At 43.5% G+C, this 17,595-nt stretch overlaps 1 protein-coding gene across 1 annotated transcript in view; it reads right to left on the bottom strand.

Moving 5' to 3' along the window:
- Window positions 1-5,715: 5,715 nt before the first annotated feature.
- Window positions 5,716-17,595, bottom strand: part of LOC135530564 (sodium-dependent neutral amino acid transporter B(0)AT2-like) — a 50,759-nt gene continuing 38,879 nt past the window's right edge. Inside the window, exons 10-12 of the mRNA XM_064958861.1 lie at window positions 12,305-12,464; window positions 8,231-8,393; window positions 5,716-6,568 (exon numbers count right to left, since the gene is read on the bottom strand). Coding sequence (XP_064814933.1) covers window positions 6,233-6,568; window positions 8,231-8,393; window positions 12,305-12,464 — 659 coding nt within the window. The 3' untranslated portion in view covers window positions 5,716-6,232. The remainder of the gene's footprint in view (window positions 6,569-8,230; window positions 8,394-12,304; window positions 12,465-17,595) is intronic.

Raw genomic sequence — 17,595 nt, 5'->3', positions numbered from 1 at the left:
TTGTCTCAACAGGGTAGTGTTTACTATGCACCAAACGGAAGAAAACTGACTGAAACAGGGACAGATAACTGAACAATAAGAAACAACTGTTTTTAGTTGCAAAACGTTTTGCTACGCTGTGCCATAATTACTACAACCCAGCGTTCCTGCAGTTCATCTAACTCAGGGCCTGTCCTTGACCCTCAGGCCTTAGTGAACCCAGGACTGAGTATCTGTCTTTCAGTCTCCCCACTTTTTGTCATCCATTCCCCTGGAGCATGAATGGGCAACTCTATTCCCCTGGAGCATGAATGGGCAACTCTATTCCCCTGGAGCATGAATGGGCAACTCTATTCCCCTGGAGCATGAATGGGCAACTCTACTCCCCTGGAGCATGAATGGGCAACTCTATTCCCCTGGAGCATGAATGGGCAACTCTATTCCCCTGGAGCATGAATGGGCAACTCTATTCCCTGGAGCATGAATGGGCAACTCTATTCCCCTGGAGCATGAATGGGCAACTCTATTCCCCTGGAGCATGAATGGGCAACTCCATTCCCCTGGAGCATGAATGGGCAACTCCATTCCCCTGGAGCATGAATGGGCAACTCCAGTCCCCTGGAGCATGAATGGGCAACTCCAGTCCCCTGGAGCATGAATGGGCAACTCCAGTCCCCTGGAGCATGAATGGGCAACTCCAGTCCCCTGAGCAGGAATGGGCAACTCCAGTCCCCTGGAGCAGGGATGGGCAACTCCAGTCCCCTGGAGCAGGGATGGGCAACTCCAGTCCCCTGGAGCAGGGATGGGCAACTCTAGTCCCCTGGAGCAGGGATGGGCAACTCTATTCCCCTGGAGCAGGGATGGGCAACTCTATTCCCCTGGAGCAGGGATGGGCAACTCTATTCCCCTGGAGCAGGGATGGGCAACTCCAGTCCCCTGGAGCAGGGATGGGCAACTCCAGTCCCCTGGAGCAGGGATGGGCAACTCCAGTCCCCTGGAGCAGGGATGGGCAACTCCAGTCCCCTGGAGCAGGGATGGGCAACTCCATTCCCCTGGAGCAGGGATGGGCAACTCCAGTCCCCTGGAGCAGGGATGGGCAACTCCAGTCCCCTGGAGCAGGGATGGGCAACTCCAGTCCCCTGGAGCAGGGATGGGCAACTCTATTCCCCTGGAGCAGGGATGGGCAACTCCAGTCCCCTGGAGCAGGGATGGGCAACTCCCCTGGAGTCCCCTGGAGCAGGGATGGGCAACTCTATTCCCCTGGAGCAGGGATGGGCAACTCTATTCCCCTGGAGCAGGGATGGGCAACTCCAGTCCCCTGGAGCAGGGATGGGCAACTCTATTCCCTGGAGCAGGGATGGGCAACTCCAGTCCCCTGGAGCAGGGATGGGCAACTCTATTCCCCTGGAGCAGGGATGGGCAACTCTATTCCCCTGGAGCAGGGATGGGCAACTCCAGTCCCCTGGAGCAGGGATGGGCAACTCTATTCCCCTGGAGCAGGGATGGGCAACTCTATTCCCCTGGAGCAGGGATGGGCAACTCTATTCCCCTGGAGCAGGGATGGGCAACTCTATTCCCCTGGAGCAGGGATGGTGTCACACTTTTCACCCACACCTAGCAAACACGGCTGATTAAACTAATTACATTCTAAACTGAAGATCATGATATTGGAGTCAGGTGTTTTAGCTGGGGATGGAGAAAAAGTGTGAATCCAATCAGGCGCTGGAGGACTGGAGTTGCCCACCCCTGACCTGGAGTGTGGTTGACTGCGGGACTGCAAGTGTACCAATCCTTCTAGTACAGTAAGGTTTCTGGCCACACTTGACACCATAGGCTTCACCTTGTTATACCATATTAACTACCAATGAAATAAGCTGTGTAATTACCATGTAATAACAGGGTCGTAAACACGTTTTGGAATTGTCACTACTTTTGGATTCCCTTTTTCATATGAATTACAATTTGTATTTTTTTTTTCAAATAGAAATTTCAAACACGATTTAAATGGAAAAGCAGTGGAAGTGGACTGTAACTGGGTACATATCTGGTATTAAATCATTACATTTGTTATTTCATTACAGTTACTAATAAGGCCTAAGTCACGCTGTGTTGCCAGGATGATGTTGGTATAATCATTGTGAAGTCTACATCCCAGTTGTAACTGTGGATGATTCTGTTCTCTCTGCAGTCTCCATTGCAGCTACTAGCTTTGCTTTGATGGTTATAGCTAAGCAGAGCACTCAGAAATCACAGTTTATATCTAATGACATGAATGGGCAGAGCTGGGTGGTAAACTCACCAGGCAGGATCAATGAGTTAGCCAGTTGACCAGGGTAAACCAGAGAAATACAGTAACAGTTGACCTGGGTAAACTCAACACTGAGAAATATGGTAACAGTTGACCTGTAAACTCAACACTGAGAAATACAGTAACAGTTGACCTGGGTAAACTCAACACTGAGAAATATGGTAACAGTTGACCTGGGTAAACTCAACACTGAGAAATACAGTAACAGTTGACCTGGGTAAACTCAACACTGAGAAATACAGTAACAGTTGATTGTCTTGATCAAGGGTGCATAAACTCAGGCCCTGAGAACAGTCCTGCTAGGTTAGTGTTTCTCCCTGGTACTTATGATCAACTAATGATTGGCTGATGTGTGCACACATCTCAGTAAAATCAATCTCTGGTAACAAGGCAAGGATGAAAAAACAGTTCTTTTCACACTACGGAGTCGATCTGAGCCAACTGAACTGGCCTGCAAAGGACAAGGTGATAAGAATGGTTAGACGGTTAGGATCAAACGACAGTGTGACTAGGTTAAAGGAGTAGAATCAGAACAGTATGGTTATGATCAGAAAGACAAATGATTAGGTTAAAGGCAAGGAGAAAAAACAGTATGGTTATGATCAGAATGACAGTGTGATTAGGTTAAAGGAGTAGAACCACAACAGTATGGTTATGATCAGAACGACAGTGTGATAGGTTAAAGGAGTAGAACCAGAACAGTATGGTTATGATCAGAACGACAGTGTGACTAGGTTAAAGGAGTAGAATCAGAACAGTATGGTTATGATCAGAATGACAGTGTGATTAGGTTAAAGGAGTAGAACCACAACAGTATGGTTAGGATCAGAACAACAGTGTGACTAGGTTAAAGGAGTAGAACCAGAACAGTATGGTTATGATCAGAACGACAGTGTGACTAGGTTAAAGGAGTAGAACCAGAACAGTATGGTTAGGATCAGAACGACAGTGTGATTAGGTTAATGGAGTAGAACCAGAACAGTATGGTTAGGATCAGAACGACAGTGTGACTAGGTTAAAGGAGTAGAACCAGAACAGTATGGTTAGGATCAGAACGACAGTGTGACTAGGTTAAAGGAGTAGAACCAGAACAGTATGGTTAGGATCAGAACGACAGTGTGACTAGGTTAAAGGAGTAGAACCAGAACAGTATGGTTAGGATCAGAACGACAGTGTGACTAGGTTAAAGGAGTAGAACCAGAACAGTATGGTTAGGATCAGAACGACAGTGTGACTAGGTTAAAGGAGTAGAACCAGAACAGTATGGTTAGGATCAGAACAACAGTGTGACTAGGTTAAAGGAGTAGTCTGCTTTGAGGACTGAGACTTTGCACCATGGTCTCGAGATCATAAGGGAGGTAAAGTTGCAGCTCATTGAAAGTAAGAGTCAAAAATGCAATTCCTGTTTCAAGTAAGTGTTTCTTATGAACTGGATATACACTATGTCCAAAATATATTATTAGATACTTAGCTCACTGGTTCTGCCTGGTGACCAGCCCCCTGGTGGGGCCTCTCTAGCTCACTGGTTCTGCCTGGTGACCTGCCCCTGATAGGGCCTCTCTAGCTCACTGGTCTCTAGCTCACTGGTCTGCCTGGTGACCTGCCCCCTGATGGGGCCTCTCTAGCTCACTGGTTCACTGCCTGGTGACCTGCCCCTGATGGGGCCTCTCTGCTCACTGGTTCTGCCTGGTGACCTGCCCCTGATAGGGCCTCTCTAGCTCACTGGTTCTGCCTGGTGACCTGCCCCTGATGGGGCCTCTCTAGCTCACTGGTTCTGCCTGGTGACCAGCCCCCTGATGGGGCCTCTCTAGCTCACTGGTTCTGCCTGGTGACCTGCCCCTGATGGGGCCTCTCTAGCTCACTGGTTCTGCCTGGTGACCTGCCCCTGATGGGGCCTCTCTAGCTCACTGGTTCTGCCTGGTGACCAGCCCCTGATGGGGCCTCTCTAGCTCACTGGTTCTGCCTGGTGACCTGCCCCTGATGGGGCCTCTCTAGCTCACTGGTTCTGCCTGGTGACCTGCCCCTGATAGGGCCTCTCTAGCTCACTGGTTCTGCCTGGTGACCAGCCCCCTGATGGGGCCTCTCTAGCTCACTGGTTCTGCCTGGTGACCTGCCCCTGATGGGGCCTCTCTACTGGTTCTGCCTGGTGACCAGCTGGTTCTGCCCAGTGCCCTGCCACTGGTTCTGCCTGGTGATTACTGGTCATACCATCAGGAGATGTTGTGACACTGGTACCACTGCTAACCAGATGTACCACTGCACACAAGTTACCACTGACTTTGTTTATGGGCGATTACTGGTCATACCGAGTACCACTGCACTGAGTACCACTGCACCGAGTACCACTGCCCCAAATTCAGCTCCTTACATTCTTGAACTAAGTTTAGCATCCTAATAAAAAAATCTGCATATCAGAATATATCAAATATATATTTTGTGGCTCTCTGGATCAGAGCCTCGACTTGTCTTACAAGAGTATTACTATGCAATATACAAGCTGGACTTTAAAAGTCCTTCGCTTCCCTCAATACTCCTCACCTTCATAAGTGTCTTTGGAGCAGAATCAGGTCAAACTACAAGAATACAAGTCATACTTATAATTGACCTGTGAGCAGCTAGTTGAAACTGTCATCACAGTTCACGGAACAGGTTCCTGGGTGTGTTCATACAGCACTTGAACCACAAGGCACTTCTTACAGTACTGATCAGTATAATGATAGGTCACCTATAATAAGTCACTTATGATAGGTTTTGTAAATAGTACATTTAACTAGGCAAGTCAGTTAAGAACAAATTCTTATTTACAATGACAGCCTACCAGGGAAAGGTGGGTTAACTGCCTTGTTCAGGGGCAAAACAACAGATTTTTACCTTGTCAGCTCAGGGATTCGATCCAGCAACCTTTCAGTTCCCAGCCCAACACTCTAACACCTAGGCTACCTGCCACCCCAGGTTACTTATAATAGGTCCCTTATGATAGTTCAATTATGATGTTACTTATGATAGGTGACTTATGATAGGTGACTTATGATAGGTGACTTATGATAGGTCACTTATGATAGGTCACTTATGATAGGTCACTTATGATAGGTCAATTATGATGTTACTTATGATAGGTGACTTATGATAGGTCACTTATGATAGGTCCCTTATGATAGGTCACTTATGATAGGTCACTTATGATAGGTCCCTTATGATAGGTCACTTATGATAGGTCACTTATGATAGGTCAATTATGATAGGTCACTTATGATAGGTCACTTATGATAGGTCACTTATGATAGGTCACTTATGATACTTGACTTATGATAGGTCACTTATGATAGGTCAATTATGATACTTGACTTATGATAGGTCACTTATGATAGGTCACTTATGATACTTGACTTATGATAGGTCACTTATGATAGGTCACTTATGATAGGTCACTTATGATACTTGACTTAAGATAGGTCAATTATGATAGGTCACTTATGATAGGTCACTTATGATAGGTCACTTATGATAGGTCACTTATGATAGGTCACTTATGATACTTGACTTAAGATAGGTCAATTATGATAGGTCACTTATGATAGGTCACTTATGATAGGTCACTTATGATAGGTCACTTATGATACTTGACTTAAGATAGGTCAATTATGATACGTGACTTATGATAGGTCACTTATGATAGGTCACTTATGATAGGTCACTTATGATAGGTGTGCGTTGGCACTAAGGATACAGGTTATTACATTGTGCTAATGTTAGGTTTCTTTGGTAATATGGATGAACGGTCATATACATTGTAATACATTATTAAGATTCCTTATCAATTAAACGTCTGGGAACATAAGTGGAGTCCTTTCCACTATTTCAGTCAAGAGACGCTCTCTCTAAAGTGGGGCTCTCTTTCCGACTGCCACTCTCCTCTCTTCGTACCTTGATTCTCAAACCCCTCTCTCACATCGTATCCTCTTCCTCCTCCTCCACGTCTTCCTGTTGTGGGAGGAGTCTGTAGTGGTCGAGGCCCAGTGGTAGGAAGCTAGCCCTGGGTCGGCCATCATCCTCCACCGAAGGGGTATGCTGGGAGTTGGAGTCCAGGGCGTCGCTGGAGTTGCACTTGGTGTACCTCTCTCGGTCTATCTCCTGGCCCACGAGCTCCCCCTCGGGGCCCATGCCACGGTTCTTCAGCCAGGAGTGGAAGTAGCCAACAGGGACAGGCAAGGTGGCAGCCAGGATCAGCATGGCCAACATGGACAGGGCCCAGCCTGGGTACTCCAGAGTTGTCTCCGATGCCTGGAGAGGAAGACATACATTCTAAGGGTTCCAAAAGGGTTCTTCGGGTGTCCCCATAGGAGAACCCTTTCTGGTTTAAGGTAGAACCCTTTTTGGTTCCAGGTAGAACTCTTTAAGGTTCCATGTAGAACCCTCTGTGTTAAGGGTTCTACATGGAACTCAAAAGGGTTCTTCTAGAGGCAAAAGAAACGCACACCTATTTTGGCGAGGTGCTGGCCAGCGGAGTAGAACACTTGAACAATTTATAATAATGAATAACCTAATAACCAAGGTTTTGCCAGACAAGCTGTCTTCATCAGGGTATAATAATAAACACTGCAGGGTGACATGATCTTTTTCAAGGACAGTCTCGCAAAAAGAAGCATTCTTGCGTTCTAACTACCCGCTATTCAAAGTGCTCTGAACGGAATCGGAATCGTCACAAACATTGGCACATTCTAAGATCCGATGATAGTATCGGTAATGTGTTTTCGGACCTTCCCTTGATCGTATTCTCGCGGGGCAGAAACCTCAGAGATCAACTGGTAAACTCTGATTTACCACCCCAAGATATCCCTGCAGAACATCTATTTTAGCCCCTACTGGATGGAAACTACAAGTGTAATGGCTGTGCTCAATGTAATGGCACTTATAAATGTAGATCCTTCAAACACCCCCAAACAAGGAAACAGATCCCAATCAAAGGTGTTATCACATGCTCCACTAAGGCAGTAATTTGTCTTTTAACTTGTCCTTGTGGTAAAAATTATGTGGGTAAAACAAAACGCATATTAAAAGTATGAATCTCAGAGCATCGTAGCGCCATTAGGTGCAAAAACTCGACTTACCCAGTTACAGCACACTTTTTGGAAGCAAACCACTCGATTTCGTCCCTACGTTATATCGGCATCGAACATGTCACCCTCCCTAGGAGAGGGGGTGACCCCGACAATTTATTGTTAAAACGAGAGGCTTTAATTTAAAGACCCTTGCTCCCTTCGGTCTCAATGTAGACGTTGATCTGAAGCCATTCTTGTGATTCTTGTGATTTTGCTGTTGTAAATGTTTGTAGGCTTATGTAGCCAGATTGCATCTATGATCGTAAGCTATCCATTCATGTTTTTGGTATGTTATTTTTATATCTGAGAATTAACCATTGATATCAGGCCACACCCGGCTATGATTACAGACACCTGTGTGTGACCTTTGACACTATATAAACTAGTCACCCTGCAGTGTTTGTCATCACACCCCGATGAAGACAGCTTGTCTGTCCAAACGTTGGTTTTTAGGTTATTACATTATTGCATCTGAGCTCCTACAGTGTGCTGCACTCAAAAGGATTCTACCTGGAACCAAAAGGGTTCTACCTGGAACCAAAGGGTTTTCAAAGGGTTCTCCAATGGGACAGTCAAATAACCCTTTTAGGTTCTAGATAGCACCTTGTATAGGGGGATGAAAGTGAAAGACAGAGAGAAAAAAGAGAAAAGAAAGAAAGAGGGAGGGAGGGATGGAGGTATAAGAAGAGAGTGAAAAAGAACATGTTAATCAAGCAATTGAGAGAAAAATGTACTTCAAGGAAGTTAGGGAGGAAGTTAGGAAGGTCAAAAGGGAGGAAGGAAAGGAAGCCCTCCATCTAGCCAGCCAGGAACAGGGACCAGGGCCATTGTAGGGGTATCTCACCGTGGTGTGGTTCCAGGCTGTGTAGGTCGGTCGTTTGAAGACCATTCGCAGTAGACTTGCCGCCAGCAGGCCCACCATAGCAAACAGACACACGTACTTCCACAGGTACTTATACAGCACCGGGGGGCGCCATTTCAGCATGATCTCAATGTCATCCAAGAAGCTAGGAAGGAGAGGAGATGCTAGATGTGTCCTCATCACAGATGCTGAATCTCAAACCAACCCCATATAGCCTCGAGCCCGCTAGACTCTTGTGGAGATGTTAGAGGATTAGATAGCTGTCCACAATATGGCAACAATTCCACCCAGCCTATCAGAGGCTTGATTGTATTTCAGATATCTCTGAACCTGATTTAGCTTTGAGACATATTGCAGATGGCTTCAATACTATTGCGGATAATCATGTTCCTTTCAGAAAATGAAGGGTTAAAAGTCAATCGAAAAGCAGAAGTCATTCATAAAACAGTTGATGTTTGGGTCAAGGCCAGGAACACATGATTAGGCCTGGAATGGTAAGTTTTTAAGTAACTGAGGAATCATTGTCTAAGACAAATCAGAAAGGCTAAATCTGACCACTATGTAAGTTGTCCTTGATTAGGGCTGAGCTCTGATGCCCGTTCATGGTAACATGATTATCTTAGTGACAGAACTCAGGTCATCATAATTGATGGGGTTAAGTCTGAATGTCTTGAAGTACATAAAGGTGTACCACAGGGGTTGATTTTGGGACATATTCTTGTCACTATTTATATAAACACTATTGGTCAATCTGTAAAAAAACATGTAAACTTCATCTATATGCAGATGATAAGAATTTGTTCTTAACTGACTTGCCTAGTTAAATAAAGGTTAAAAATGTTTTCTTCTTTTTAATTATGTATGCTAATGCCTCAACCGTTAAGCTGGCTGTGTTAAAACTACAGTAAGATTTTATAGCTATTCAGGAATACCTTGCTGATTTAAAACTTGTGCTTAATATGGGCAAAACGAAATACATGTTGTTAACAAAATCTCGTAAGAATGTTTCAGATGAACTACATGTCCACTCATTAGATCGAATGTGCTCCCCCATATGACATTAACATTGAGTGGCTGCTGCCAACACACTGACTCAACTCCAGCCACTTTAATAATGGGAATTGATGGGAAATTATGTAAAATATATCACTAGCCACTTTAAACAATGCTACCTAATATAATGTTTACATACCCTGCATTATTCATCTCATATGTATACGTATATACTGTACTCTATATCATGTACTGCATCTTTATGTAATACATGTATCACTAGCTACTTTATCTATGCCACTTTCTTTACATACTCATCTCATATGTATATACTGTACTCGATACCATCTACTGTATCTTGCCTATGCTGCTCTGTACCATCACTCATTCATATATCTTTATGTACATATTCTTTATCCCCTTACACTTGTGTGTATAAGACAGTAGTTTTGGAATTGTAAGTTAGATTACTTGTTGGTTATTACTGCATTGTCGGAACTAGAAGCACAAGCATTTCGCTACACTCGCATTAACATCTGCTAACCATGTGTATGTGACAAATAAAATTGGATTTGATTTTGATTTGATTTGATGAAGGAAAAGCAGCAGAAAATAGTAAAATAAAGAAAACCTCTTGAATGAGTAGGTATGTCCAAACTTTGACTGGTACTGTGTATATATATATATATATATATTTATATATATATATATATATATATTTTACGATGTTGTAGTATGTTGGGCACATTTGTAAAAGAGATGTAGGTCTCAATATGTCTTCCCTGTTAGAACAAAGGTTCAATAGAAAAACAAATACAAAATGTTGTAAATCTACAGGTTAAGGACAAGAGGATTCTAATATCCCATAAATCCTTGCATAAATGCGGAAAACATCTAAACAATGGGACTAGCAATGCGAGCGAAAATGACTGGAAGTGGATGTTAGCATTGCAGAAAGTTTCAGCTAACTACTCAGCAAGTACGTAACTGTTTTTCTCTCATCCTATTCATTTAAATGTGTATAAAATGACAGCCACTACCACCACTTTATTACTTAATGTCCTGACCACTGGTCACATTTACAATGCTAATCCTGTAGAATCAGCAACGGTGCAGGTCCAATGAATTTGTTTATTTTAGAATGCTTCGCATGGAAAGCTACCACCATATTGCTTACACCTATCCAATCCTCTCAGATCTACACAAGTTCAATTTTTATTTTACTAGGCAAGTCAGTTAAGAACAAACTCTTATTTCAATGACAGCCTAGGAACAGTGGGTTAACTGCCTGTTTAGGGGCAGAACGACAGATTTGTACCTTGTCAGCTCGGGGATTTGCAACTTGCAACCTTTCAGTTACTAGTCCAATGCTCTAACCACTAGGCTACCCTGCCTAGGACCCAGGGAAATGGAGTTGATATGGGGTTGGAAAGGTAGACTGGAAGTGAAGTTAAGACAGTCCCACTTTCAACAACAAAGTCGTTATACCATAGTGTGTTAAACTTTATACCATAATAGCATTGAAAAACATGACAATTCAATGTGTAATTGCACAAACTACCACTAGGTGTCAGAGTTGTAAGTACTATGTAACAATCTGCTCCTACACTATAACACCATACATACACAGAAATCATTTCCACCATACGGTATGAAAGTCCCGCATACTCTCTGGATCATGTCCCACGTCGTTTTTGAATGGCCTTCAAGATTAGATTTTCAAATTTATCAAAACGCGGTCAGTTAAAATGTATATAATATAATATTTGTATCGTGGGTTAATTTACTTCTACCCAGTGCCACCCATGAAGGTTTTCAATTACAAAAAAGAAAACACAGTCGAAAAGCTTCATGAAAGGCAAGAGTTAGAAGTAAATTAAAGCATGAATAGAAATATCTTTGACATTTGGGGTGGCAGGGTAGCCTAGTGGTTAGAGCGTTGGACTAGTAACCAAAGGTTGCAAGTTTGAATCCCTGAGCTGACAAGGTACAAATCTGTTGTTCTGCCCCTGAACAGGCAGTTAACCCACTGTTCCTAGGCTGTCATTGAAAATAAGAATTTGTTCTTAACTGACTTGCCTGGTTAAATCAAAGTATGCAAAACATTAGGAACACTTTCCTATTGAGTTGTCCCCTTTTCCCTCAGAACAGCCTCATTTCATTGGGACTCTACAAGGTGTCGAAAGCGTTCGATAGGAATGCTGGCCAATGTTGACTCCAATGCTTCCTACAGTTGTGTCAAATTGGCTGGATGTCCTTTGGGTGGTAGACCATTCTTTATACATCTGGGAAACTGTTGAGCGTGAAAACCCCAGCAGGGTTTCAGTTCTTGACACACTCAAACCGGTGTTTGAGTTCAAAGGCATTTACAGTAAATATGTTGTCTTGTCCATTCAACCTCTGAATGGAACACATTCACAATTCAGGTCTCAATTGTCTCAAGGCTTAAATATCCTTCTTTAACTTGTCTCCTCCTCTTCATCTATACTGATTGAAGTGGATTTATCAAGTGACATCAATAAGGGATTATAGCTTTCACCTGGACTCACCTGGTCAGTCTGTCATGTATAGAGCAGGTATTGTTTTGTACACTCAGTGTATATCTTAAACGGCTGCGTTTTGATGAATTTGATTTTATATTCTTGAAGCCCAATTCAAAAACCCTATGGGACATGATCCAGAAAGTAGGCAGGATCATACCGTATTACGGAAGGACATCGCAATGTGACGTAGAAAAGAAAACATGAATAAGTTATCCAAATACTATTACACTGACACTGGTATTATACATTACACTGGTATTATACTATTACACTGGTATTATATACATTACACTGGCATTATACACTGGTATTATACTATTACACTGGTATTATACTATTACACTGGTATTATACTATTACACTGGTATTATACTATTACACTGGTATTATACTATTACACTGGTATTATACTATTACACTGGTATTATACTATTACACTGGTATTATACTATTACACTGGTATTATTCTATTACATTGGTATTATACTATTACATTGGTAAACCTGTTTGGACATCTTACCGGTCAGCTCCGTACACCCAGGCCACAGCGAATGTCTCAAAGACCACCACGATGATCAGGGGTAGGGTAGCAGAGTAGTCATCGAACATTGTCACAAAGTAGTTCCCCGAGCGCTGGGTAAACAAAAGTCCGATCACAAAGCCCAGGGAACAGCTGCACACTGAACCATAACGACAAAGAACACAGCTATTTAGTGAGCTACTGAACCATAACGACAAAGAACACAGCTATTTAGTGAGCTACTGAACCATAACGACAAAGAACACAGCTATTTAGTGAGCTACTGAACCATAACGACAAAGAACACAGCTATTTCGTGACCTACTGAATCATAATGACAAAGAACACAGCTATTTAGTGACCTACTGAACCATAACGACAAAGAACACAGCTATTTAGTGAGCTACTGAACCATAACGACAAAGAACACAGCTATTTAGTGAGCTACTGAACCATAACGACAAAGAACAGCTATTTTGTGACCTACTGAATCATAATGACAAAGAACACAGCTATTTAGTGAGCTACTGAACCATAACGACAAAGAACACAGCTATTTAGTGACACACAGACTAAATGTTTCAAAGACAAAAAGAGCTAAAACTAAAACTTGTTATATTTTTGGTGTTTTAGTTTGTAGTTGTGCTCTTTGTCTGTCTTTGAAACATTTAGTTGAGTGTGTGTGCGCACGTGTGTGTACCTGGCTGCATTTGTGTATTGGGTCATTGGTGTGTGTGAACATGTCTGTATTACCTGTGAGCATGGTCCGGTGGCGTCCCAGCAGGCTGAAGTTGTCCATGAGGGGGTGAGGATCCCCTGCATGGTGCCGAACATGGTGCTCATGCCCAGGTTGAGCAGCATGAGGAAGAAGAGCGTGGACCAGAAGGGGCTGGCAGGGAACTGGGCCATGGCCTCTGTGAAGGCAATAAACGCCAGGCCCGTCCCTTCCACACCCTGGGGGTTAGAGAGAAGGGGACAAACACTTTCATTTATGTGGGTATGTTGATATTTGTAACTTGTATTCCATGGGTTGATATTCGTAACAAACATGTGGAATATGTTGATGTTTGGATTCTGTGGAATATGTTGATATTTGTAACCTGTATTCTATATGGAGTATGTTGATATTTGTAACTTGTATTCTATGTGGAATATGTTGATGTCTGTAATCTGTATTCTATGTGGAATATGATGATATTTGTAACCTGTATTCTATGTGGAATATGTTGATATTTGTAACCTGTATTCTATGTGGAGTATGTTGATATTTGTAACCTGTATTCTATGTATTCTGTATTCTATGTGGAATATGATGATATTTGTAACCTGTATTCTATGTGGAATATGATGATATTTGTAACCTGTATTCTATGTGGAATATGATGATATTTGGAAACTGTATTCTATGTGGAATATGATGATATTTGGAAACTGTATTCTATGTGGAGTATGTTGATATTTGCAACCTGCCTTTCTCAATAACATATTAAGAGGTTTTGAGCGACATATGGGTTAGAGAATTTGTTAGACATGGGTTAGAGAGGGGTTAGATATGGGTTAGCGATGGGTTAGAGAGGGGTGGGATATGGGTTAGATATGGGTTAGATATGGGTTAGAGAGGGGTTAGAAATGAGTTAGAGAGGGGTTAGAAATGGGTTAGAGAGGGGGGTTAAAAATGGAATAGAGAAAGGGAGAGAATGAGGGAAAGAGGAAGGGAGGGGGAGAGAACACGGGAGGGAGGGAGAGAACGGGGGGAATGAGGGGAGGGAGAGAACAGGGGGAAGAACACGGGAGGTAGGGAGAGAACGAGGAGGGAGAGAACATGGGAGGGAGGGAGAGAACACGGGAGGTAGGGAGGAACACGGAGGGGAGAACACGGGAGGGGAGAGAACGGGGGAGAGAGAAACACGGGAGGTAGGGAGAGGGAGACACGGGGGGAGGTGGGAGAGAACGAGGGGGGGAGAGAACACGGGAGGGAGAACAATGGGGGAGAGAACACGGGAGGTAGGGAGAGAACATGGGAGGTAGGGAGAAAACGAGGGGGAGAGAACGAGGGGGAGAGAACACGGGAGATAGGGAGAGAACACGGGAGGTAGGGAGAGAACAAGGGGGGAGAGGACGAGGGGGGAGAGAATACGGGAGGTAGAGAGAGAACACGGGAGGTAAGGAGAGAACGAGGGGGGAGAGAACCTAATCTAATCCTCACCTTGCTCATCTCCTCATCCAGGTCACAGTCAGTGATGTTTGTCCCCACCTGGGAGCCGTAGTGATGGTACCATTCTCTGTAGTCAGGTATGGTGACGGAGGCAGGATCAGACATGTTGAACCATGGCCACCAGTGATGGTTGCTTCCATGTGTGGCCATGTGGTTTAACAGGCCCAGATTCCTGAAGGGTGGGAGGTGACGTAGTCCGAGCTTAGAATTATAAGGTTCCTTCTGTAAGAAGTTGATTCTGAGATAATTGGCTTTAAAGTTACCAACCCTTATTGTTTTTAATGGTGTGAGCAATTTCTATCTCATATCCTTATTCACTTAACAACATGAATTGGGGGGTATTTAGAGTACTATATAGGTAGAGAACATTGAACAGAACAAGAAAATGTCCAGAACTCACTTTGGGCAAAATTGCAGATAGAACATGATAATTCCAAGCTCTCAATATTGAAATTCCCTTCAGGTACATCGCCAACACTTTATTTGAAGGTATGCTTACACTCTTAGAAAAAAAGGTCCCGAAAAGGTTAGTCAGATGGACCCATAGGAGAACCATTTTGGTTCCATGTAGAAACTGCAACCAGAACCAAAAATAGTTATTCAAATGGTTCTCCTATGTGGACAGTTGAAGAACCCTTCAAGGTTCTAGATAGCACCTTTCTTTCTAAGAGTGTACATATAGACATGTCTTGGATATGTTTCCATAATATTGACATGCTTTATAAAGGGATAGTTCATCCGAAGTAACAAAATGACATTTCTCTTTCACTCACTCACTCACTCACTCACTCACTCACTCACTCACTCACTCACTCACTCACTCACTCACTCACTCACTCACTCACTCACTCACTCACTCACTCACACACAAACACACATCCACAATCCCCCCCTTGACTCCATACTTACTGGGTGATGCAGTTCAGGACAATGTTCTTGGCCCTGAAGCCCAGCACTACGAACACCACCAGTGATGCGAGCACTGAGGTCATGAAGTTGATGCAAGAAACCATGAGCGCGTCACGGTGACAGTTGTTGTGGATGGGGTTGTAGGAAGAGTAGGCAATCACAGAGCCGTAGCCCAGGCCCAGGGCAAAGAACACCTGTGTGGCTGCCTGCCGCCACACCTGCACCTCAGCCCAAATTTCTATCTGAGACAGAGAGACAGAGAGACAGAGAGACAAAAGCGAGAGAGAGAGACAAAAGAGAGAGAGAGAGAGAGAGACAAAAGAGAGAGAGAGAGTGAGTGACAGCACAAGACTAAATTCTATTCTATTTATATTCTGTCAATTCAGGAAGTGAATAGAAATTCTTGTTTTTTTTTATTCTTGTTTTTAAGCATCTTTGTACATCTTTGAGACTCTACTTGTAATTAAATGCGCAAAATCCATGAAATATATTATTATTATTGTTATTATTGTACTTACTTTAGGGTAGAACATGTAGGCGATTCCCTCCATGGCCCCATCCAGCATCAAGCCTCTGACGAGGAAGATGAACAGCACAGCATAGGGGAAGACTGAGGAGAAATACATCACCTATGGAGAAGAGAATTACAATTAGGAATCATCAGTTCTTTTAATGGAGATAAATAAATATGTCTATGGATTTGGGAGAGGTTGTATTTCTCCAGCCCCATTCCCCAGCTGTATACCAGGACAGGTGGTGGGGTTGCCGTTTGTTGTTTTTCCAATTTCAGAATGTATCTTTAACTTTACCTATAGGTAGATATAGGGCTGGCTTCATGGACACAGACTAAGTACCATAAGATATTGGATTAAATCAATATTTATCAAAAGACATTCTACATTCTCTTTTAAAAACTATACATGAAATAAAAAAACATTTAACAAGACAAGGTCAACGAAGGAGGACATTAACATTAACATTAAACAATTTAAAAGTAACATATGCCAAAAACAGAATTCAGTCACTTTCCTTCACAGCTAGCGTGTTAACTACTAACCTACCATAATCATGGTTAGTGGTTGCCGGGGGCGACACTTCTGAGGGTCAAGGCAGGTGGTGACCCGTTATACTGTTTGTAACATGCTATATGTTGTGAAAAAGATGAACTGAGAGCATCCTTACCTTGGCAGAGGACTTGATGCCTTTGATCATGGCTAGACAGACGATGGCCCAGGCAGCCAGCAGACAGCCCGTCATGATGGGGTTAAACTCACCAGACTCATCGATGGAGTCTGTGATGTCTAGAGCCTTCCGGAACCAGAAGTATGAGGTTGGGGAGCTACCTAAGCATTCCTTTACTGACAGACAGAGAGAGAAGGAGGGAGAGGAAGTGAGAGATAGAGAGGGGGAGTGAGAGAGAGTGAGTGAGAGAGAGGGAGAGAGATTTAGAGTTTACATACACAAACCCTGCTCTTATAGAATACAATGTGTCCACTACACATCTAAACACAAATAAGGAGAAGCATGATATGAACCGCACACACACCACACACACTCTTGTACAAATAACCTTGTGGGGACAAAATACTATACTACACACACACACACACACACACACACACACACACACACACACACACACACACACACACACACACACACACACACACACACAGCTAGTGAATACCAGTGTTATTGGTGGTCATGTTGATGGGACACTGCTCCCAGGGTAGAGGATACTGGAAGGAGTTGCCCATGTAGAAGAGACTCCATGCGATGAGTGACCAGGAAGGAAGACAGGTTAGTATTTAACATGCTAGCTGCACCCAGAAAGGAAGACAGGGTTAATGCAGTATTTAACATGCTAGCTGCACCTGAGGAAGGAAGACAGGGTTAATGCAGTATTTAACATGCTAGCTGCACCCGAGGAAGGAAGACAGGGTTAATGCAGTATTTAACATGCTAGCTGCACCTGAGGAAGGAAGACAGGGTTAATGCAGTATTTAACATGCTAGCTGCACCTGAGGAAGGAAGACAGGGTTAATGCAGTATTTAACATGCTAGCTGCACCCGAGGAAGGAAGACAGGGTTAATGCAGTATTTAACATGCTAGCTGCACCTGAGGAAGGAAGACAGGGTTAATGCAGTATTTAACATGCTAGCTGCA

This window comes from Oncorhynchus masou, unplaced genomic scaffold (assembly GCF_036934945.1).
Source record: "Oncorhynchus masou masou isolate Uvic2021 unplaced genomic scaffold, UVic_Omas_1.1 unplaced_scaffold_1381, whole genome shotgun sequence".
Classification (NCBI taxonomy): Eukaryota; Metazoa; Chordata; class Actinopteri; order Salmoniformes; family Salmonidae; genus Oncorhynchus; species Oncorhynchus masou.
Note: the sequence above shows the minus strand (reverse complement) of the source record. Positions and strands in the feature narration are given on the sequence as shown.